General features: G+C 41.1%; 1 protein-coding gene, 1 long non-coding RNA gene and 1 other non-coding gene across 6 annotated transcripts in view; 2 read left to right on the forward strand and 1 right to left on the reverse strand.

Moving 5' to 3' along the window:
• Nucleotides 1-42: 42 nt before the first annotated feature.
• LOC121880128 (transmembrane channel-like protein 7) lies at nucleotides 43-10673 on the reverse strand. 4 transcript variants are annotated; one of them, XM_042387190.1, is made up of 9 exons: nucleotides 8995-9282; nucleotides 5659-5904; nucleotides 4856-5577; nucleotides 4345-4431; nucleotides 3938-4041; nucleotides 3531-3617; nucleotides 2254-2499; nucleotides 704-2031; nucleotides 43-435 (listed from the first exon to the last, which is right to left on the reverse strand). In XM_042387190.1, exons 2-9 carry the CDS (start codon nucleotides 5901-5903, stop codon nucleotides 210-212), a joined length of 3045 nt encoding a protein of 1014 aa, XP_042243124.1. In that variant the 5' UTR covers nucleotide 5904; nucleotides 8995-9282; the 3' UTR covers nucleotides 43-209. The 4 variants fall into 4 exon arrangements, with proteins under 4 accessions (XP_042243124.1, XP_042243123.1, XP_042243121.1 ...); XM_042387189.1 differs by lacking the exon at nucleotides 8995-9282 and adding an exon at nucleotides 10577-10673 and having other exon boundaries at nucleotides 4856-5904; XM_042387187.1 differs by having other exon boundaries at nucleotides 4856-5904.
• Nucleotides 10674-15409: 4736 nt separating this feature from the next.
• Trnal-uag lies at nucleotides 15410-15491 on the forward strand. Its single transcript has one exon. It is a non-coding gene; the product is annotated as a tRNA-Leu (tRNA).
• A 6827-nt stretch (nucleotides 15492-22318) lies between these two features.
• Nucleotides 22319-24969, forward strand: part of LOC121880168 — a 30395-nt gene continuing 27744 nt past the window's right edge. The window contains exon 1 of the long non-coding RNA XR_006091499.1: nucleotides 22319-22370. This is a non-coding gene — a long non-coding RNA (uncharacterized LOC121880168). The remainder of the gene's footprint in view (nucleotides 22371-24969) is intronic.

The following is a 24969-nucleotide window of genomic DNA, read 5'->3' on the forward strand; positions in this document are numbered from 1 at the left end:
ATTCACCGTAACATAATGTGGCCAATATAAGTAAAAAATATCTACCGTCTTAATAATGTATATAAATGATCATACAATATTATAGGCTCCATAATCATTAACAAAGAAATATATGTTGCAAAAATACTCTCTCTCTCTCTCTCTCACACAAACACAAGAATGTTACACGATTGTCCTAAATGCGTGTTAGTTGAATATATTGTGGTCGTTCACTTTGCCTGTGAGAACATCCGCGCCGCACATAAAGCCTGGCGTGTCTTTTCATCGTTTCTAAGGTAGGCGATGTCCTTGGCCGTGTACTTAAGCTTCTTCTCGAGTCTTTTGATGAGGGCCCAGCGAGCCTTGATGACCGTGACGTAGTAGGTGAGGAGTAGGATCGCCACCATCAGGATACTCATGGACACCACCATGTCGTCCAGTGCAAATAACACCCACCTGAGGCATAGACAGACAGACATTCATGAGAAGTGGTGGTGTGGCGGGGGATTGTTAAGTAAATGTGTGTGTGTGTGTAACTTTAGTTCTCAAGTTTTGCGATAATTGTATTCGTGAATGGCTGGGTGTTAGTGATGGTACTTTTGGTTTCATAAGAGAATGTTATAGAGATCCCTCCTGTGTGTTGTTTATACACTAATTGGCAACACAATCTTACAGTTCTAAAGTGTCGAGTATTTTTCGTGAAGGATACATGAAATATTCTCACCTGATCCAGGATGCGAAATTGTCCATGTTGCATATGTAATCTGTGAGGGCTTCCCAGCCGCACCCCAAGCCTCGGAATGGTGAACAAGCCTTGGAGGGCGTGAGGAGGAGGAGGGCCAGGCCGTTAGGTACAAGACACACCACAAAGGCGATTGAGAGAATGGTCATGAACATGGCGGAGGAGCGAGAGGTGCGGAACACCCTGGTAGGTGGCACACAGGTCCAGGTCACTGTGAAAAACTTGAGGCCAAACAATATGCAGAAGTAGAGGAAGCAGATGGCCGCCATGATGGGGGAGTACAGGATACTCAGCCAACAGAGTGCCTGCGTGTACACGATGTCCAACACATGACTAGGCACATAGAATTCCATATGTCCCACTGCTTTACAGAGGGGGTGCTCGAGGTGACCTACTGCGGTCCTTGCTACACCTACCACGAAAGTCATTCCAATCTGAATGATAAAATCTAGAACCAAGACAGAGTATATCTGTTGGCCGAGGTGCGTCTCCCAGCATATGAATCCATTCCTTGTGGGGTCGCAGTCATGAGAATCTTCGGAGATGACGTTCATTTTTGTTATGACGAGGATTGCCAGCGACGTCAGTCTGATGAGAACACAACGACTGAGGGTTATGAAGAGCTCAGTGCGCCCTCTGTAGTGCTCATATTTCACCACGAAGTCAAATATAATTGGGTAGACAAAGTTGAGGGCTGACACCGTCACTGTCGGTGCGTACTCCCACAGAAACTGTTTGTATTCTTCTTCACTTTCTGATTCATCCTCAGATTGTCTCACCAGGAAGTAAATGCCCGTCCACCCTCCGACAATCAGAGCCAAGACCATTACGTTGATAAAGAGGCGGGTGAGGTAGAGGACGGCCAAGTCACAATTGTTCCGATTTTGTTTCGTCTTGAAGAATTGTTCATCATCAAAAGCTGCCTTCACTTCACTCACAACAAGACTGTGTTGCGTTTGTGCCGCATCATGCTCGTTCACGGTGAAGTCCCACCCTGTGAAGACGATGTTGGTGTAAGTCATGTTGTATTTGTCTGAGTATCCCGTCGTCTTACGAAGGAATTTGGCAACGAAGTACACCACATAGAATAGTGATATGAAGTACACAAAGAGGACGGTGAGGACGTAGGCCAGACTGATGAGGTAGTGACCGTCGTTAACTTTAGGGGTATAGTAGCCGCTGAACAGTACCGACCACTCCAGGAAGCCAGTCCCTTGTAGGAAATCTTGAACTAAGGCCACCGAGTCACCGCTGTGATTCTTAACAACATCTTCTATGTATTCTCTGTAGTTTGTGTTGCACTGTAGCCACTGGAGGAAAGTATATGTATTATGTCTTAATACAGTGAGTGAGAGAACATGAATTATTAAAAGCATTATACTTGGATATGCTAACACAGGCTATGTATAGTCAAAGTGGATAGATTTTTATCATGTGAGCATTAACACAGCTATGTATACACGGGGAGACACACACACACACACACACACACACACACACACACACACACACACGGCGTCTCGTCTTCTTACCGAACTGTTGTATTCCAAATGCAAGTCACCACACAGGTTTCTTGAGGCCGTGGCGTTACCCGGAGCGATCCACCTGTACCCTTGATCCGAGTCTTTGACCAGCAGCGCCGAGGGAACCACCACAGCTCCCACCACCAGCAGCGACAGCAGGAGATTCAGCTGGATCATGTCTCGTAGGAAGTTAAACACTGCCACAACACTCGTGCCAAACTTGCCCTCAATCTTCTTCAGTACTCTCTGCCATGGCTGAGAGAAGACGCCCCAACAGAGAAGAGTTTGAGAGTGTGCAGTACTTATAAACAGTATGTAAATAAATAAGGAACTACATTACCAAAAGAAACAACCACATATACAAATATCATGAGTTAGATCAGGGGTTCTCAACCAGGGGGGAATTCAGGTTTTCAGGGGGGGGGGGACTGATTCGGGAGCAAGAGTTATGTTCGATGAGAAATCAATCACAGAATTTTGGCCCTTGATGTGCGATTCCTACCCAAAAGTGGCAGAAAGAGCTATCCGTGCATTGCTTCCGTTTGTGTCGACATATCTTTGTGAGTCAGGCTTTTCAACTCTGTTGTAAATTAAAACGAAGCAACGTAGTAGATTAGAGGTAGAAAATGACCTGCGTTGTGCCCTTTCAAGCATTCCTCCGCGTATCCCAGAATTGGCGAAGAAAAAACAATCACAGGTTTCTCATTGACTGTAATCTTCATCCGAATAAAATTAATTACAAATTTACAATATTCTGGTATTCTATTGAACTTTTTGTTTATTGCATTATGCTTCAGTTTGGTCTGTTGAGTAATTCATTATAAATATATAAAAAACTATTTTACTTTTATTCAAGTTTTATAAATCCATCAACATTTTCAATTGGCATTTAATTTGTAAAACTCCACTATAAAAATAATCCATGTAAAATTGTAAATGTATATGTACTAATATGGAAAAAATAAAGGATTTTCAGTATTATATGCATATTATTTGGAATGCACTTTTTGAGGCAGACATTCTTGGAAAGGAGGGGGGAATGACATTCTGACATATGGTGAAAGGGGTGCATGGGGCAAACAAGGTTGAGAACCACTGAGTTAGATAGATAGAGGGATAGATAGATAGGTGGGTGGGTAGATAGATGAAGGGATAGATGGATCATTCGTCTTATTATTATTTCCAAAGTCTTATTAAATATTATTCTAGTTTGGTTTCTTCAACAGAGGTATAATGAGAGGGGAGGGAGAAGGTAATAGTGAAGTGTAGATTAATATTATACTTACATCTATATCGTTGAAGAAGCGGTTGAGGGTGGTCCCGCCTCTCTTTATCGCTGGATGCATAGAATACCATCTCATCTCCTTCCTCACCTGCCGAGCACACACACACTTACTAATTAATCTGGGTCACACCTTGAAAACACGAGATATATATACTGTACTTGTTATGGATCATCCGTAATGCTGTCCTAACCTAACTTAACCTAACCTAACTTATTCTATTCTATCCCAACCTATCCTAACCCACCCAGGGAGCGTTAGGGTGTCTAATCTTCAGGTGAAATAAGCTAGGGTGTTTAATCAGGTTAAATAAGCTTGGGTGTCTAATCATCAGCTTAACCCAAGGCAGTGTTAATTAATTATTCTCTCTACCTTCGTCAGGTCTACAGGCTCTCTCCTTCCCTTCTCACCAGTTTCTCCTGTAGGTCATCTCGTGTGTGCCTTCGTCGGTTCATGGGCCAAGGTTGTTCCCTCACAGTGGCCAACGCCTCGGCGATTTCCCACTGGCTTAGGGCTGCAGGGTAAGAGTCGAAGCGTCCGTATAATAAGCATAGGTTTGGTCGTGTTAGTTCACAATTCCGGTAATTAATGGAGAAAAACAGAAAATAGTCAATAATGTTGTTTTTAAAAGGGATTTATTAGTAGTAGTAGTTTTATTTAGGTTAAGTGCGCTAAAGACTTCAGATGTAAATGTTGGGAAGCATTTATTGTTATTATTGAAGTATTTTACTGAAAGTGCTGTGACTTGTACAATAGATGCGAGACTCTATATTCCTGAGTATTGACTGATGACAAATGAGCATCAAAGAACACTTACGTGGCTCCTCCTGCTTCGGTGTGTCGTCCCAGTCTTGCGTGGTGGTGTTCTGAGAGAGCCTCAGTGTGCCGCGGAAACGTAGAGTCCCTGCAAATACAGCACTCATTTGGCGTTTAAAGGAGACAAGTGGCGTAAACCTGTGCACGGGACGATACTCTTGGACTCTTCTCTGGACCAAGGTGTGTGTGTGTGTGTGTGTGTGTTTGTACAGTATGTGTGTGTGTGTGTGTGTTTGTACAGTATGTGTGTGTGTGTGTGTGTGTGTGTGTGTTTGTACAGTATGTGTGTGTGTGTTGTGTATGTATGTATGTGTGTGTGTGTGTGCGTTGTGTATGTATGTGTGTGTGTTGTGTATGTATGTTTATGTGTGAGTGTGTGTGTGTTGTGTATGTATGTATGTATATATGTGTGAGTGTGTTTGTGTTGTGTATGTGTGTATGATTTATTTTATTCAACATACATTCTCAAGATTGGTACAAGCACACACATAAAAAACAATCATCCAACTCACCTTGACGTCTGTCGACCTCTGAAGGCATCATGTTTGCCAGCTCTGTCCATCCCTCTTCGTCAGGTTGGTCTTCGGGATAAACTCTTCTGGCGTCGACTTCATCACAGCCGGCGTCAGGATAACCTTGATCCGGGTAACGTGTTTGTGTGTAGGGCCCCTTCTCCACGTGTGTAGTCGGACCTCTGAAAGCATGGGGATACGGGTGACTGTGGAGCTCCTGAAGGTGGTGACGCTGATGGTGGTGTGCATCTCTGTAGTCATCATGCCCCATCGCAGGTTTTCCATCTACATCTCTGTTTGTATGTCCAGGGGAGGACGTATGGCCGCGTCTCTGGTCAATACTCGGTTGGTTATTGCTCATAGGTTGCAGCTCTACTTCGTCGTCAGTATCCGGCGAGGTCCTCTCTAAATCATGCCTCCTGGGTGACCTCTTGATGTCCCTGGCTTGTGGATAACGTCGGTAGTCATCGTTACCATTCGCCTCTCTTGTCTCATGACGTTTCGGATACTGACGATTCGAGGGTCTTTGGGAGTCATGTTGCAACTCCCTGGAATACATAGCGGGTCTCTGGTGCCTCACGTCAACGCCCTGGGAGCTCCTTGGTGGATACTCTTCTTGCCCTTGATCCTCGTTGGTCGTATTTCTGACAATTCTCTCTCCTCTCTCCAGTTCCCGGCCTCTTGTATGGGGTGATTGATAGTTTTTTCTCACACCTGGGTACCTGTTGTCTCTTGTCACACCTGGGTACCTGTTGTCTCTTGTCACACCTGGGTACCTGTTGTCTCTTGTCACACCTGGGTACCTGTTGTCTCTTGTCACACCTGGGTACCTGTTGTCTCTTGTCACACCTGGGTACCTGTTGTCTCTTGTCACACCTTGGTGCCTGTCTGTTGTCACACCTTGGTACCTGTCCCTTGTCACACCTTGGTACCTGGGATCTTGGTAGTACCTGTCTGTGTTGTCAGGTGTCTCGTTGTTGTCAGTTGCTCGTCGACCAGATCGAGGGTCATCCCATTCGAAGCCGCTATTGTAGTTTCCTGAAGGCATCCTGGGGAAAAAAGTGGTTATAATGGTTAGGTCAGGTCAGGTCAGGTCAGATCAGATCAGATGTACAGTGCAGTCGCAAACAATAATCCTGTCGCCTCTCTTACTGAACCACGAACCCCGGAGATTCAGACTCGTGAACCCGAAGCATTTTATGGACAATAAGGCATCAGTCTACTACTTCGGGTTCGTGAAGCAGCAGAAGAGACGATAGGACTTTTGTGGCTGACTGTACAAGACTTAAAGACTAAAGTAATACTAGTAGAGAGATTTAACCGCCACACCGAATTAAAAATAAACAAGAAAATAAGTCATAAATGCGTCCATCTTGAAAAAGGGAAAAATGATCCTTCCTACAGGGAGTCCAGGTCATATTAACTGTCTTCATGTTATCCACGTGACAGTTTACAGGTCGAAAATTTTTATTTGTTTGTATGTCTTATCACAGAACGTACCATACAGGTTTAATTCATTGTTAATTGAAGAGAGAGAGAGAGAGAGAGAGAGAGAGAGAGAGAACTTATACAGGCTCAGCACATCGTTAAGTAACTATTACTCAGGTTTACCGAGTACACATCACACTGCAGGTATTTCCTCCCCTTCGCCTACCACTGTGTGCCGGATCTTGAAAAAACTTGTCAAGCTCGGGGGCGCCTCGGTGGGGAATTTCCTCAAGGCTTTGTTTGTGCTGCATTTTAGGAGAAGTAAGTGTGTTGTTGCTGACCCCCTCTCCCTCCCTTACTACCCTACCGATCCTCCCTTACTTCCCCTTCCTTCGCTCTCCTTCCCTTTCTTCCCTCCCCCCCCCCTTCCTTCCTCCTCCTACCCTTCCTCCCCCCTACTTCTTAACCCCACCAATCCTCTACCTCCATGCGTCCCTCTTGACTCTTCACCTCGTCTTCTCTGCCTGGTGATTATACCTCAGGTCACTCGTCGTAAGCCTGTGTCACTGTCTTGTTTTTCTTTTGTTTTTGCTGAATTTCTTTGGTATTTTTATTATAATTTCCAGGGGGTGGGGGTGGAAATTTTAAACCACTTGTATACTGATGATAATTGATGTGAATATTGTCAATTTGTTGTCAAGAGTATGTGTTAAAACTGTCGGACGAAGAGGAGAGACAACAGTTTATAGACGCAGGGGGAGGGTGTTATGCCACTCACCTTGCCCCAGCAGCTTAAAAGTCTCCGTAGATCTTCATGTAAAGTGTAAACAAACACTAGTCACAGGCGGGCACACTAACCCACACTGCGCCACTGCTGGACAACTGAGGAGCCAGCAGCAGACTAACCCAGGCCACACATGGCTTATGACACGGCTACAACAGAATTAGCAGCTGATAAGATAACTCCGTCTAGGAGGGGCCCCGTCGTCAACAACACAGACGAAGTGAATGTCAGGTAACACTGGATTCAGTACCTAACCTAACGCTACCACCACATATTAACTAAGAGGAATGCAAATGAGTGATTCAGCTCACTAACATAATCCTTACATCAGACGACGCCTGACCATGACGTAACTAACAGGCTATCAGGGAAATCTCATCTAGACATACTAACACTATCTATAGACTAATTAGGTCTTCGATATCGCTTATCAGTGACATCAGTGATTACCGCTGTACGGATTGTGAACTTGGGGCTTCTTTACTGGAGAGTGAAATACAAACAATACATTTTTATAGCCGTTTGGAATTGTTAAAAAATGTAATACAAAGATAAAATATAACAAGGACAAAAACCAATAACAAATAAACAAAGAAAAATCAGAGAGGGCAAATGTCGTTTAATTTAATCAGCATTATGTAAGGGAGGAAGACAATCGGCCCGCATCACCAGAGAGATAAAGGTAGCAATAAAACATGAATTTCTTGGTAACTTTCGATAAACTCGTTATTGTATAGAGCTGCGCCGTCCAGAGTCACCAGGGAGAGACAGATTAATACTTCTGTCAGTAAAATCGCCATAGAATTTCACAAGGATTCAGTATTTAGATCCATAGATGGTGCAGGTATTCAAAAAAAATATACAGTCCCCTTCACTTGTGCGTTTACAGGAGTTCGTCGTAATTATAAACATTCCATAAATTTGATTCCATAGTCTGTTTACTACTGCGAGTTTCCATCTGTCGAATGGAAACAAACACAGGATTGCCACAATGGACTGAACTTGACGAGCCCCTGTAAACGCACTTGTGAAGGGGACTGTACTGTATATTAACACTGCAGGTATAGAAACAGTGGCAATATTTAAGCCTGTTCAAGCAAAGCCAGCCCAACAAACCCACCACACGTTTATTTCCACCAGGCTTTTAGATTACCATGAACAATCTTTTTTCTAGTTGGTATTTTTTGTTTTCCTTCCGGTTTCCATACATGCTGGCGGACAATCTCGGCCTAGGGGATTGGGGGATTGGGGGGGATTGTAACCTTGTGAGTATATATATATATGTCTGTCGTTCTTTATGTACCGGTATCTATCTATCTATCTATCTATCTATCTATCTATCAGCCAGCAACGTTATTTTCGTTATCTTATTCTTGGCAATGCGGTAGAAACAGGTGTTGTTGTTATGAGCAGTTATCTTTCAGTGTATCGATAACAGGTATTTATTGACGCACGAACACACACACACACACACACAATAATATATACAGCGCTTAATACGAATGAACCCTTTGAGTACGATAAGAACCCGCTTAATTTAACCCTTTAAGTACGATGCTTTAACCCTTTGAGTACGATAATTGAACACTTTGAGTACGATAATTTAACCCTTTGATTACGATGATTTAACCCTTTAAGTACGATGATTTAACCCTTTGAGTACGATAATTGAACCCTTTGAGTACGATAATTTAACCCTTTGATTACGATGATTTAACCCTTTGATTACGATGATTTAACCCTTTGAGTAAGATAACCCACTAAGATAATCGTAATCCCCATTCTGGTTAAGCTGTTCCCTGCCGCCTTCACAGTGCGCAGCTTGACGTTCTTTTGTCTTTCGGTAGTGACTGACGTTTCTGGTAGTGTCAGGGGTGAGTTGTACTGCCCTCTTGTCACAGGTTCTTTATGATAACATTGTACTTACTCTTGCTGTGGTTCTGCCTACTATGGTAATACATCTAGCGTGGTAGTACTTTCTGGGGTAATACTCTCTGGGGTAGTATTTTCTGGGGTAGTACTTCTGGGATAGTACTTTCTGGGATAGTACTTCTGGGATAGTACTCTCTGGGATAGTAATTTCTGTGGTAGTATTTTCTGGGATAGTAATTTCTGTGGTAGTACTTTCTGTGTTAGTACTTTCTGGGGGGGGCGGGGTGGCACAATACTACTCCGATGTGAACACAAGGCACCAACTATCCCGGCACATGGCACTCAGTACAGACAACTGAGAGCGAACCAACCAGATAACCGCTGCTGATTGTTGGTAAGACCTTGTTCGATATGTTATCTAGATCGTCTCACTTTTATGACCTAATCTAGATGAAATATTTGGTATATTCTAACATACGACCATTTTTGAAGACTTGCGACACACTGGCCCACCCTGACCCACCTTGACCCACCCTGACCCACTCTGGCCCACCCTGACCCACCTTGACTTCCCCTTGACCCCACACCCTGACCCACCTTGACCCACCCTGACCCACTCTGGCCCACCCTGACCCACCTTGACCCACCCTGACCCACTGTAGGTATGTGTTGACCTTGTATGAACCTCAGAACTCCTCCTGGACATTATCAATACAGGCAGTAATGTCAGGTTTGAGTCTATACAGTACTGTGATGTTCTTTGTGTTCTCTCGTGTAGGGGAAATGTGAAATGCTTTCCGAGTATCTTTACTCTCTTTCATCCCACCCGCCATCCATTTCATCCACTTCAGCCGTTTAGCTTGTGAAGTACAGTTCCTTCGTTAACTAACTTCACTTCCTTCACTAACTAACATCTTCCTTCACCTAACTAACTTCACTTCCTTCACTAACTAACTTTACTTCGTTCACTAACGTCACCACTTCCTTACTAACTAACATCACTTCGTAACCACTAACTAACATCACTTCATTCACTAACTAACATCACTTCCTTCACTAACTAACATCACTTCCTTCACTAACTAACATCACTTCCTTCACTAACTAACATCACTTCCTTCACTAACTAACATCCACTTCAGCCGTTTAGCTTGTGAAGTACAGTTCCTTCGTTAACTAACTTCACTTCCTTCACTAACTAACTTTACTTCATTCACTAACTAACTTTACTTCATTCACTAACGTCACCACTTCCTTCACTAACTAACATCACTTCCTTCACTAACTAACTTTACTTCATTCACTAACGTCACCACTTCCTTCACTAACTAACATCACTTCCTTCACTAACTAACTTTACTTCATTCACTAACGTCACCACTTCCTTCACTAACTAACATCACTTCCTTCACTAACTAACATCACTTCCTTCACTAACTAACTTCACTTCCTTCACTAACTAATATCACTTCCTTCACTAACTAACATCACTTCCTTCACTAACTAACTTCACTTCCTTCACTAACGTCACCACTTCCTTCAACTAAAATAACTTCTATACAATGAAAAAAGTTAGCATCATCTCAAAGCTTATTTTCTAAGTCTAAATTCATATATAATCTTAATAATAAACTCACCATTATGATGATCCTGGTGCCCGTAACATCACTTTTCCTCTGAGATCTTACGAGCTGTTCTTGTAATATTTGCTGTAAGTAGAAAAAGATAAATAGCTACATTCTAAATTATTGTAACACTAGAAATTTCCCCTTCACACTTCACCACAAGAATATTTCACCGCATACTGTTCTTCTCAACCACTCACTCAATGTACGACCATTTCTGTACTAACCTTTACCGTCAGAAGTAAAACAAAAAACAGTCTTATCGTAGGTGGAAGCTTTGCATAATCGTCAACAGGAAGTCTCAGTTTAAGTGCTCATGGTTATTTTGGGGATCTGATTTGAATTCTTTGTTTGTTTCTTTGTTCACTCCATATATACTGAGTCCCTGATCTTAATTCATTCCTTATTTATCTATATTTTTATATTTTTTTCACGTTTATTCAATATAATATTTATATCCTAATGGCTGATAAGTGATGTGATAAATATAGTTTATGCCCCGTGTCAATTTTTCTCAGTCTCCCACTAATTTTCTTAACTAATGACGTTTCTCTCTCTCTCTCTCTCTCTCTCTCTCTCTCTCTCTCTCTCTCTCTTTAGTAGCTTTGATGTTATTATATATATATATATATATATATATATATATATATATATATATATATATATATATATATATATATATATATATAATGAGGGGAACTCACAAGAAGAAGATTACACATATAGAAAGAATATTTATAGTAAGAGGAATGTAAAGAGAGGAAGAATTTGGTAGCGTGGCCGTGTTAGTTATTTACACTGTCAATACACTTAACTTATCTTATACGTCAACACACATCTATTACGTTCTTAAGGACGACTTCTCAAACACCGCTTTGTTACAACTGTTTATTAATTACGACAATGACATGGACACATTAATAACACCTTCTATTGAAGTTATTAGGACATTATATTTACGTTACTAGTACATCATATTACGTTATTAGACACTGATTCTCGGACACGAACATGAAATGAATACACTTCCCACGTAAGTAACTCATCCCATGGAAAGCTCTGACAAACACTCACGTGACCTGGGGGAGGCCTAGCAGGTGGTCCTGGGTTGTCTCTATGGGAGACTGCTTAGCTGGGCACCGGTGTCCGGAGGGAAGTCTCGCTCCACCAGAGGAGGCTTGCCTCCGGCTCTCTCTGTCTGACTGTCTCGACTCTGCTCCCTCGACTCTCTGTCTGACTCCCGTGAGGGAGGGCTACGACGTCCTATATATTGGGAGACGAGCCGTCAGGTTGAGCTGATCGTGGGGGCGGCGAAGGGTCTCCTTACATTTGACCTCGCTAATGTAGGGTCAGGTCTGGACTTTTTCTGAGACTAAAGTTGTTGTATATGTTGGAGGCAGGTGGCTTCTTCTGACTGGGTGTCTCTTACATATTTGTTGGGGCCGTGTGACAAGGGAGGGGTGCTGGTTGATTTATAACCCCCTTGAGCGGCCGCGAGGAGTACCCTTACACTTGACCCCCCTAATGTCGGGTCAGATCTGGACTGTTTCTGAGATGTAAGCTGTGGTCTGACAACCCATCACTATACCTCCCGCCAAGATTAAAGCTTCTATGACAGGAGAAAAAAAACATATACATAGTAAGTGAACATAGAGTGAACTAAAGATCCTTCATATCTAGCATAGTGTCCGAGGCAAACTTGCAAATCACATTCTACAAACAATAACAGGTGTTACATTGCCTAACCAGGCCGTGTCAAAATAATAATTCGTCCCACTCAGTATTATGTCTGCAACATTGCATTTGGTAATACAAAACATTGATCAAATGAACTCATAGAAAAAGTGACTAATCTTTCTTAATTAATACATTCTTTGTAGTACATGTTCACAAAAATCAGAGAATGAAATACTTCAAAATACACAAAAAATGCTCCTACTTCACATGTTAGGGTGTAATATCTTTTTATTGTACATCAACAACATCAGTACATTAGTGTGGTCCAGCTGGCTCACGTCCTCCGTCCAGCTGGTCTCGGAGATAAGGAATGCCGGCAGCACAACAGGGGTAGTCGGTTGGTCCTTCTGATGATCCACCTTTTCATCGTCGACTTTCTTCTGATGTTAGCACAGCACGTCTTCTGTCTTCAATAGAAATCTGCTAAATTTTCAGTCAGTTATCATAGTTATGCATTTCAATCCTCCTTTTCTATAAGGGAATGGTGGGGGCTATGGACTAATAGAGAAAATGAGAAATTGAGTACTCGGAGAAACTCCCTTGTTATTGTGAATGCTGCATATGTATATGTTAGAAGCATGTATACTCTATGATCCTCACGTCTTAATATGTATAAAGTATCGGAAAAGGGTAAACATTCGTTTAATGGCTGTACCTCCTTTTTGTTATGAGAATACAGCAAAAAAAATTATCATAACAATTTCAACTTCCAATTCACTGTTGAAACTAACCTAACCTAACACCCAGATAAGTGTGCATAGTCAGACGTTTTACCTTTTTTCATGTTCATTTCAGAAATTAAAGATCTTAATTTGGCCTTTGAAAGACCTGAAACCACAACAAGATGTCCAGAAATTCACGATGATTGACGAGCTGCCAAACGTCTGTATCGTTGACTAGTTAGCTACCAGGCCGTTTACACCTTGTGATTGCTTAAGGTGGCCATGTCATCTAGTTGCCCCAATCAAGGTGGCCATGTCATCTAGTTGCCCCAATCAAGGTGGCCATGTCATCTAGTTGCCCCAATCAAGGTGGCCATACAAGGTCAGCCGTACTAGGTGTACTGGAGGTGTCCCCCTGAAAGCAGTGAATACAATGCTCGTTTCCTGTCCGCTTGATGGTGCAAATTATACATAGTCAACCTTAATTTATAATATAAATTGACTCACTCCAGTATATTCCTTCTGTGGTAATATTTTCCAAAGCCTGGAGACATTTTCGTTCACGTATGTTAATTCTCTACTTCAGTTCACTCTGGAATTATTTCCCATACTTGTTAAAAATAATTCCCTGTGTAATTCTGACGATTTCTCTATTCCATACATGCTAAAAATAATGTAATTCTAGCAGCTTCTCTATAAACACACTGATTTGCCACATTTAGCTGCTCAAAAGGTGGCCACCACACCATCTAACTGCTCAAACATATGGCAACATCACCCAGTCGTTCGTGTATGACTGTATGATAACCTCAGCCACACCATTGCACAAAGATAACGTGATGTGGCTTCTTACATACAAACTAGCAGCGCTTGTGTCTGCGTAGTGTGTCTAAGACTCTAAGCAATTGGTTTCACACTGTTAGTCTCCCTGTAGTAGTGTAACCTAACATAACCCAATCTAATGTAATCTAACCTAACCTGACCTAACCGACTTATTCAAATTTAAACAAGCTGACGTGACCTGATATAGCCAAAGTAATCAAATTTAAACAAAGCAAATGTGACCTAACCTAACCTTACTTCACTCCTCTCATATTTCCTACTAACGATACCTTAATGTGCTGTACTTTTTAAGGATTTTTTTTTACATCACATGACGGAGAGCTAAGTGCACTCGGATCTAACAGAACTTAAAGACAGAAATTCCCCAAAGTTTGATATCATCTTTTCTGACTTAATAAACAATTTATTTTTGTTATTATTTTTTAAGCTTAAGGTTTTAATATTTACTATTAATAGAAATGATGCAAGTACAATTCTGAGATGTAGATTTATTTTATTTTATTTTTTGTCCTGTTTTAATTCAGTTTCGTGAGGTAGTTTCGTGAGGTAGTTAGGTTAACCATATGACTTTAATCTGGTTTCTGGGTTATAAATGCTTCCTGTGTTTGTATTTCTCAAGATACAGTATTACCTTGACCAGCCCTGATGATAATGATTACTAGTGTGTAAATATGACCTTGGGAGGTGGGGGGGGGGGTGACCTCTTAACTCATCAACCTCTCATTGTGGTCTGCATTATCACTTTATAATCTTATGTTTGAGTTACGAGGTTACAACACATTATTTATATGCTAGGATCAATTTATTATTAACGATATGGAAAATTAATATGAAAAAAGATAGGTGTTTACTTAGAGACGAGTTGAATATGAGTTTTTTTTTTATATAACCTTAAGTAACTCTTCACACCAAGCTTACTTACCTGGGTTAGGTTTAAGGGCTTAATTTTCCGATGAAATAAGATAACAGACTAATCTTCAAGTGATACAAGTCGGGAGTGTCAATTTACTAGTGAAATAAGCTAGGGGGCTAATTATCAGGTAAAATAGGTTTGGGAGAGGCGAATATTCAGGTAATCTGTGGAATGTCTGGTGAGCGCGGTTGTATCTTCTTCCCACGCCCAAGCTGTTTGTGGTATCAGACTGTCAGCCCGCTCACTGTCTCATTCAAGGAAGTGTTACACGTGATCTTGTCCCAGTCAGTCGGAAGTTGTATGACTGACCACACACTTCCCTGGCCTTGAGTGATTCATTTACACAGTCGTTTACAACAATATTGAGAGAGAATGTAAACAATGCAGGTATACAGTTCAGCATTGCATAGACAACGCTGGTATAGTGTACAATACATAGACATGTAGTTAAACAATTTTAATGTACTTGGGATGTATTGTTCGTTAAAACTAAAGACATATAATCAAACAATTGACAAAGTGGGAAATTATGGTGAAAATTTCATAAATTATGTTCATACAAACGCTGATCTGAACCAACTAAGACCTGAACGGAAATGATGAGTATACAAATTACACAGCACAAAAATTAAAATGATTATAGCTATTTTCTCTAACTAAATGATATTCAAGACAAGCGATAATATCGTGGGTAGCGTGGCCGAGTGGTCTAAGGCGCTGGATTTAGGCTCCAGTCTCTCAGGAGGCGTGGGTTCGAATCCCACCGCTGCCATGAATAATTTTCTCTGGGTGATAAGCGTGTGTAATGTACAGTACACGTGGCTTCGCAGGATGGTGGGTGGGGGACTTGGCCTTGTGACGCAACACCCACCATGATCTCTCTCCTTCATGCGATCACAAACTACTTCAGATACTTTATGACTTGTTTATTTTATATACTCTAAAAAGCATATTTATTTTGTTTCTATAAAAAATACGCATTGGAAGAGTGTGTGAGCTCTCTATATTCAAGAGCCGACGTGAAGTAAATTAATTTTTAGTTTTACTACTTCCGGTAAGAATGTGAGTCAATGCTGTGGGGAGGATGAACAGTTGAGCCACCCTGCACCATAAAACACACAAAACAGTACATAATATATTATATAAAATGGCTTCGCGTTCGTAAATATAATGTATTACTGCCCCCTTAAAAAATTGGGTCTTTAATCTTAAGGTGAATCTTACCGATAATTTAATTCGACTACATAGCCCGTTGGTCCATAACACAACATTATTATCTATGATTTAATCTTGCTTGCACGGCCGTTCAAATATGGCGCCATTGACGACCAAAACGTAAATAACATTGTTAGCAAGTAGCAAAATATTCGTATTCTTATTTTTCATTCATAAAATGAAGAAAACTAACATGAACAAATCCTATTTACTGTATTTTATATTTAATTTTTGTTTCTAGAATATAATAGGAATCCTTTGCTAAAAGAAATAAAGAACCATTGACTCTAACTTGGCGCCTCAGTCCTGAAGCTTGGTGAAGTGTGTTAGGACGTCTTCCGCTCATTTCTCTATTTCTTAAGGTACGAAAGCTTTTAGATTTTTATAGAGATGTTTCCCAGGTAGCTATTTGGGCAGGTAACTCGTTAAATATTAACTTTGGTGCTTAGTGAAATGTTCGACAAATTATATCAAGTTAACGTGTAAGTTAGACAGTGTAATTTCTTCTATCTCTTTGAATGTGTTTTAACATGTTATATTGATGTTAAGTTCCTTGGATGAATTCAAGATTAAAAGGAGAAAGAAGGTTTAGCGTACGAACATTTGAGATTCCGGGCAAGCTAACACACTAAGGTATTCAGAATTAACATAACTACCAGTAATAATATCCCGTAATTTCCCGAGAGACATGTTATTGTATCATGTTGGAGGAGCGTGAAGGGGGGGGGGTGGAAATGGTGCTGGATAAGGTTGAGAGTGGTCAATGTATAAATTTTGTCAGATAGTATTTACACGTCTCAAGCTTTTACTCTCGTGGGATAACCAACACGAGACGGGAATTCAATCATACTGGGCATTGAGTTCAAGTCATTACGTTTACTAGGCGTTGGCTTGAGGTAACTCCTTAGTACTATAATATTTTTTGATAAGTATAATAACACTAAGCAGTGGCGGCTCGTGAAAAATAAAATGGAGGGACTGCAAGCCTCACACCGAGTCCCCACCAAACAATAAGCATGGAATTTCAGAACAGTACAAGCAGGAACAAAGAATATACACGCCAGTTTAACATCAGTGTTTATCAGAAATGTGAATGGCTCTGTGGTTGTGACGAGGCAAATACTTTATTCTGCTTTCCATGCTTATTGTTTGGTGGGGACTCGGTGTGAGGCTTGCAGTCCCTCCATTTTATTTTTCACGAGCCGCCACTGATTCACTAAGTATTATTGGGAACACCTTGTTAAACTCGGCGGTGTGTTGTTGATGGCACAAAAAAAATCACCTCTCGTTTAAATTAGGGTTAAAAACTGATCCATTTTTAATACAGTTACTTTGGTTAGTTTCGGTGGAGATATTTCCCATGGGAGGTTGGGGCGGGGCGCAGCGGGTATCCAGGCCACCCACACGTTACGCTAGGCTGTGATCATAATTGAGTGGAAGTTGCATGATGGATAAATTGTAGGCAGTGTAGTGGATATGGTGTAGATGATTTCACTGTTTATTTACAGTATCTTAATGTTACTTTGCTTTGATAAACTATAATTAGTCCCTCATTATGGTTGTATTAATTAAATTAATTAATTTAAATGAAGTGCGGTGAATTTATGTGTGACTTTCTCCCTGATGGTGACAGTAAGTGTATGTGTAGTGTATGTATATATGCATGTATGTGTTCATGAATATGTATATGGCCATTTGTACTTGTGTGAGGTTAAATAATTCCATACAATTCCCAACTTCATCAACGGTAAATAATTTAGTTATGTAACACGCTATCACGTTAGCGAATTTTATTTTTAAATTCAGACAGTTTCCATTCATCATAATTATTTTTATTACTGTGTTTGATTTCGTGTTTTAATGGGAACTCGCGTTACACAAAATCACAAACACTTAAGTACATACACACAGACACGTTCAAACATGTACGCAAACACATAGCAAAAACACTCATTTATACAGACACTCATATAAGTACATACATTCAAACATAACATACAGAGGCACGTACTCATATACAACCTCACAAACACTGGCTATCAGAAACACTCGCACATTCACTCTCATCCACCTACTGACTTACATAATCATTCATGGGTAAAGCTGAATCACTCCTTATTCACACAAATCAGATGGTACATTAATTTAAGCTCTGATTCGTCTAATATGCTACAAGTCTTTTAGTACAGTACATTATATGCCAATGTCTGAGTGAACATCTTGTAAATAATGTACATATCATTTTCTTTATCGTTAAAACTCAGTGGAACTTTTAATGCAATAATTTATTAAGGAAATATTTCGCTAGAAGGATTTATTTCTGTATGTATATTATCTAGAAACTGGCTGTACAGGTAGGTACCCCATATTGGCCACAGCTGTACAATATCTATGTACAGGGGGGTGCTGGTGGTAGAATGGTACCGCTCTTGCCTTCGCAAGCGAGATGTCACGGGTTCGATTCCCGGGCTGGTGGAAGTTGTTTGGACACACTTCCTAGCCCCCATTAGTCCCTGTTCACCTAATAACTTGATGACATAAACCATTGACTCTCCAGGCTTCTATGCCCATGACTCTTCAGGCTTCTTCGCCATTAACTCATGAGACATAAAGGCAAGCATGAACTTAGCATGCTTCCCTGTTGGGCACTGTAAACGCTTCTGCGCTTCACCTTGCACAAGGCTGTGGGGGAGTGCTCAATAAATAAAAAAGAAAAACAAATGTAGGTACAGATATGGGTCAATGTGTTTCACCCAGAGCTTGTTTAATTGTATCTTGACGCGTTTGTCTAAATAATAGCTTAAAGAAGTCAAGTCGATATATACTGTATAGATCTATCCAAAGCCTAGTCTCTAATCCAGAATATAAGAGTTTGTTTTCATAATATTTTTAAATGTATAGTATTTATGGCTACTCATGTATATGTATTTATCTATATAGTTTTGTTACATTATTTTATAAAACGAAAATTATCTTTTGGTGACTACTCTTACAGTAGTTACATAATTGTCATTTGCTTCACTTCCAGTCATGTAGAGCAGGTTACATATGACAGTGATACACCTCCCTATATTAACCCCATCAGTCCAAAGGCATTAGGTTAGGTTAGCAAGAGAAAAATCCCTAATTGTCGTCGTCATACTGAAATGATTAGAGGAGAGGAAACTAAAGCGTTTACTGTTACTCTAAATCTAAACGGTAGAATTTCTAATAGGGGTGAAATTTTCAGCTGAGTTAGATAGTTCGCAGATCTGGTCATGGAAAATAAAAATCTGACATGTGGGAACCTTGAACCATGTTAACCTGATCCTTAGGTTAGCATTAGGGTGATTAATATTCAGGTAATGTAAGCTGGGGGGGGAGAGGGGGCAATCTTCAGGTGATCTTTTTGGGGATATAATTCCTCATTGTTTTTTTTAGGGTTAAGTCAAGTGCATTGTTACTTCTTTACATATGAGGAATAATCACTGAACTCGCCCTCAGTCTCATGTAAACACATCCAACCTCATTTCATCTTTAATACAAGAACCAAAACGTTACTTCCAGTCTACACGAAATATAAAAAAAAAAAAAAATAATTTTCTAATTAAAAAAAATGTAAAAACGTTTCTCTAAAGTTTTCGCATTTTTTTTTCTCTTCCTTTACATTAAGAAAAAGTCAGCAGCGTGAAGTATTTTTCTCATCCCTTGAACTTAATTTAAATACGGAGAGTAAAAAGCTGGGAGGTAGGACGGAGGAGGAACTCTTATTTAAGGATTTTAAACCCTGAATGACGAGAAGGTGTAATCGTAGGAGGGAACACGGTTAAGAAATTCTGAGGAGGCGGCCTTATTTCCACCCAACTTGGCTCACTGAGGATGGAGCCACTTGTGTCCGTAATATGTGAAGGATGTTCCTTTAATTATAAATAACTCCGCATTTGCTTCAAATTCTTCATAGTTTTACTTTCTGAAAAATATAATAAATGAAATAGATAACCTGAAAATTAGACGCCCTAGGTTATTTCATCTGATTAAACACCCTAATGTAAACTTAACTTGTCCTAACCTAACCTAACCTAACCCCCAGTGTAACATTAGGGTATTTAGTCATCAGGTGAAATGTCCTGGGGGTGTTAAATCTCCAGGTGTCCCCCCCCCAAAAAAAAATAATAATAATAAATAATAAAAATAAAATAAAAATCTAAAAAATATAAATAAATAAATAAATATATCATCTTTTCACACCATGAAAATCCTATGTCGAAGTAAACAATTATTTTTTTCCTAGTATTAATACCACATCCTTGAGTTGAATTACAATATCCTGGAGTTGGTATGTTCAACCCTTCGCCTGGATCATTTAGTCCCTCTCCCGCCCGTTCTTAGAATCCAGGTGACGTCACTGTGTTTTGGGGGACATGCCTGAGGTTTTGTCTCTGTTTTCATTACCACGTCATGGAATACTGGGGTTCAGTTTGGCTGCCAGGTGTGTTTAGATGTGTTCAATCTGGCCGACAGGTGTGTTTAGATGTGTTCAATCTGGCCGCCAGGTGTGTTCATTTTGTCCGCCAAGTGTGTTCAATCTGCCCGCAAGGTGTGTTCATTTTGTCCGCCAGGTGTGTTCAATCTGCCCTCCAGGTGTGTTCATTTTGGCCACCAGGTGTGTTCAATCTGCCCGCCAAGTATGTTCATTTTGGCCGCCAAGTGTGTTCATTCTGGCCGCCAGGTATGTTTAGGAAGCACCACCTCACCTGGAAGATCTCGAAACTTACACACAGCTTCCGCCTGACCGTGACTCACCTCCAGGCAATTACTGGGACGCCAGGTAGCTGAATCATGCCCCCCCCCCCCTCAATAACAACCTTTAAGGGAGCAATAGAGGAGGGGGGTGGGGAGGAGGAGGAGGAATTGGTGAGAGGATAAGGGGGCAGGTTTAGAAGGAGGAGTATAGGGATTAGGGAGAGAAAGAGAATAATGATGATGATGATGTAGATAGATAGATGGATGATAAGGGAGTAAGAAGAGAAAAGGGAAAAATGTAAACGATAAGAGTTGATGTATAGGAAGAGTAAGGAAGGAAGAAAGACACATTGAGAGGGATATGATAATGCTCTATGAATATTGGAAAGGAGAAAACGATGAATAAATTAGGATAAACTTAAAGAAAAAAAACAATAAATAATCTGTGTAATATATTTAGCTTGTCGTTAGAGTATTTATTCAAAATTAATTAACAAAGTAACAAACGCCTAAGTACACATAAACATATTTTGGTTGTGAAAGTATAGAAATAATAATATAAATTAGTCTGCTAACCTCTATTAAATCTGTTTACCATAGTTTATATACCTATACTGTCTATATACTGTACCTTTGTTCGTTATACCTACACTGTATATATACATTTATTTGTATACTTGCACTGTCCTTATACTGTACAGCGTTTGATCTGTCTATTAAGGTTTAAAGCAGTGTTGTAACTCGAGCGCTGCTTTCCATATACAGTGAAGCTGGGTGTGTGAACTGTATACCCGTGTACGGTCTTGTAACCCTCCCTGTATTTACTTGTATTGCAGTGTATAATTTCCGTCCGTCACGCCCTTAAACAAAGCAAGAAATCCAAGGTCTTGTCTATTGAAATCTCTCTTCGAACAATACGACCCAAATCTTTGTGCATTTGTATATTTTAAAAGTGTATGAAATGGAAATACACATGTGGGGTTCTTGGCTATAAAGTGGTAAGCTACAGTTTCGGGTTATGGGTCGTTTTGAGGAGGTAGCACGTGTGTGTATATTGGGACGAAGGATCTACCTGTGAATGGCCGGAGCTTCGCATTCTGGCCGACAGATGGCTCTCGACGTGTACACTGTTACCATCTCGCGGGGTACGACTTTACGCATATAATCAATCATAATATCGGCGTATGGTTGTTCTGTACTGGTTTAAAGACTGCCATTAACTGCTTAAACTTGGAAGTAAGCGTTAATGTCTGTCGTATTTGAAACAGGTTCTAAAGCATTTATTTTTCTTACATACTCCATACATGGGCTGCATGATAATCAAGATTTTATGTCAGTTTCTCGATATATGTTAGATTTTTGCATGGTTTAGTGGTCTGATCAGAAATATATAAACAAACTACCTGACCCGCAATTTTATAAAAGTGAGTGGAAGTATTTTATCTGCATCAACACAAAGAGTGAGCAATAACACATATTTCTGTTGTTCACTTGCGTTCTTCACTGTGAATTAAGAATCATATTGTTTGGTGTATTATTGTGCGAATTTGAAAATATTAGGACATCATGATCATCCCATGTGAAAAAATATCCAGAATTTAATCCGGCGTGGCAACTCGACGCGAACAGCCTCCCAAACATTGTCTTCAGTGGCAGTCGTGTATTTGATGTGAGAGGGAGAGGGTTGTGCCGCTGTCCTCCGAGTTTGACCAGTGTTGGCCCACGTTCTTTCCTTTATCTATAAAATTTATTTAATTGTGAAATGTTTACCGTGGAACGTCTTATTAACAGTGGATATTATATAACGGTGGTAAAGTGAACAGAAGCCATAGTAATATTTTTTGAACTAAAGTGAACTTGAATGCTCAAAAGTTTTATTCGAACTTGGTGTAAAACTATATATATATATATTATTTGTGTAGTCATCTCTATTAATTTAGTTGCATTTCCCGTGTGATCTTCAGCTTTACCATTGTGTTGTGATATTGTGTTATGTTGTGAAATCTCTGGAACTGTCGCGTTACAAAGACTGGACTGCCAGAGACAACCCCCACGACCCCTGGCCTGGTAATGTTTGTTACACTCATGTGATAATAGACTGGACAGAACGGCAGAATATTAAACACTTGGACATTATCACTGGACGTTGGTCAGTTCAAACTTACAGGTACTGGTATTAGTGGTGTACTTACTGGAGTATTAAGCTTATTATCGGTGTATTAAGCTTAAGAGGTGAATATATCTGGATTACTATTAGGGTTTCATATAACAAGGAAATATTATCTTTTATCTCTGTATTCAGATAACCCAGTGTTGAGTATGACGCCCGCACATGTGGTCATTATTATGCGGAGGGCTGGATAATGACAGCGTGATGCCCTGAGTGAGTAGTTGGTGGTTGTAGGCCGTACATTACCGTTTTCTGTGAGCATCTGGTAGTGTGTGTGTTGTGTGTGTGTGCGTTGAACAAAGACGCCTCACACACACACAGAATGGTTGTAATCTGTGCATGAAATTTTGTTTTAATCGGGGGTGAGTTGGGATGAGATGTAATATATATATTGTTTGATGTGGCAATTTATGGTAATGCAACAATACATACTGCACAGTACGTTCAGGATGTGAGATGTAATATGTAATTGTTTATATACAATGTAAATTTTCACTCCTTTGAGGTGGAAATGAAGTTATGTTTAGAAATAGAAGAATTGTGGCATGACATAGTAGCAGGTTGTAAATATAGCTCAGCAAACGTCATAACGTAAACTTAATGTCTGGCTTATGAAGTGAGGGGGGGGGGGGAATGTTTCCTCCACTCACCAGACTGGTTTGGGCTGAGGCAGGAGGGCGTGTTGTTGTGCAATGAGGAGGGGTAGAACAGTTGTTGGGGCGGTCACTCCCTACAGTACACTGTATCTCCTCCCACACTCACCACCACTCCCAACGGCCTACACTGTACCTCCCACACCCACCACCACCACTCCCTACACTGTACCTCCTCCCACACTCACCACCACTCCCAACACTGTACCTCCCACACTCACCACCACCACTCCCTACACTGTACCTCCCACACCTCACCACCACCACCTCACACTGTACCTCCTCCCACACTCACCACCACCACTCCTACACTGTACCTCCCCCACTCCACCACCACTCCCTACACTGTACCTCCTCCCACACTCACCACCACCACCCCTACCTGTACCTCCCCCCCACTCCCCACCACCACCACTCCCTACACTGTACCTCCCCCACACTCACCACCACCACTCTGTACCTCCTCCCACACTCCACCACCACCACCCCCTACACTACCTTCCCCCACACTCACCACCACCACTCCCCACACTGTACCTCCCACACTCACCACCACCACTCCCTACACTGTACCTCCTCCCACACTCACCACCACCACTCCCTACACTGTACCTCCTGTGAGGCCAGACATTGCCTCACACGCCTGTACTCACGCATTTGTGAATAAGTTACCCTTTATGTATAGAACTAAACAAATAATGTAAATGAAATACTGTGTAACATTCAGTGCCATAATATCCTGACAACGGGGGTTAATTATTATGACCCTTTGTAAACTCTACTCTGTAATCCTTTTGCGCACCGCTCACAGGATGAGTGTGGGGTGCACAATAAAGTAGCAGCTGTAAGCGGCAAAATCAAAATAAAAAATCAATACCTCCTCCCACACTCACCACCACCACCACCACTCCCTACACTGTACCTCCCACACTCACCACCACCACCACTCCCTACACTGTACCTCCTCACTCACCGCCACTCCCTACACTGTACCTCCCCCCCACACTCACGCCACCACCCCCAACACTGTACCTCCCACACTCACCACCACACCCAACACTGCACCTCCCACACTCACCACCACACCCAACACTGCACCTCCCACACTCATCACCACACCCTACACTGTACCTCCTCCCACGCCACCACAATGAGGAGGGATAGAGCAGTAGGGGCCCAGGGCAGTCACTCCCTATACCCACCACCACGACACCTGGTTGACGCTCCTAGCCTCAAGGTCCATTATGTTCTCAGTAATGAACACGCCCAGTCAGTCTTGTTTATATATGCGTGTCCTTGTGAGAGGAGTTTTGTGTGTTTGTTTTATAATATGGCATTAAGAGCAAACTTTTTAATTGACTTTAATAGTTTATTTTTTTTTACCGGGTGTTTGGTTGTTATTCACTTATTCTCTTTTATGCTTTTGTGTAATGAGCTGACTTCGAGGTGTTTACCCTTGGCTGACGACCCATCTTGTTATCCCCAGAGTA

The sequence above is a fragment of the Homarus americanus genome, unplaced genomic scaffold, assembly GCF_018991925.1.
Source record: "Homarus americanus isolate GMGI-L3 unplaced genomic scaffold, GMGI_Hamer_2.0 scaffold30108, whole genome shotgun sequence".
In the NCBI taxonomy this organism is placed as follows: Eukaryota; Metazoa; Arthropoda; class Malacostraca; order Decapoda; family Nephropidae; genus Homarus; species Homarus americanus.

What these genes read in the sequence shown, in the direction of transcription:
- LOC121880128 (XM_042387189.1), bottom strand. Translation starts at nt 5,903, where the DNA reads ATGCCTTCAGGAAACTACAATAGCGGCTTCGAATGGGATGACCCTCGA. An exon ending in ACCGAAGCAGGAGGAGCCAC is followed by an intron (nt 4,042 to 4,344) that starts GTAAGTGTTCTT and finishes CTTACCCTGCAG; the next exon opens with CCCTAAGCCAGTGGGAAATC. An exon ending in GCTTCTTCAACGATATAGAT is followed by an intron (nt 2,500 to 3,530) that starts GTAAGTATAATA and finishes GTCTTCTCTCAG; the next exon opens with CCATGGCAGAGAGTACTGAA.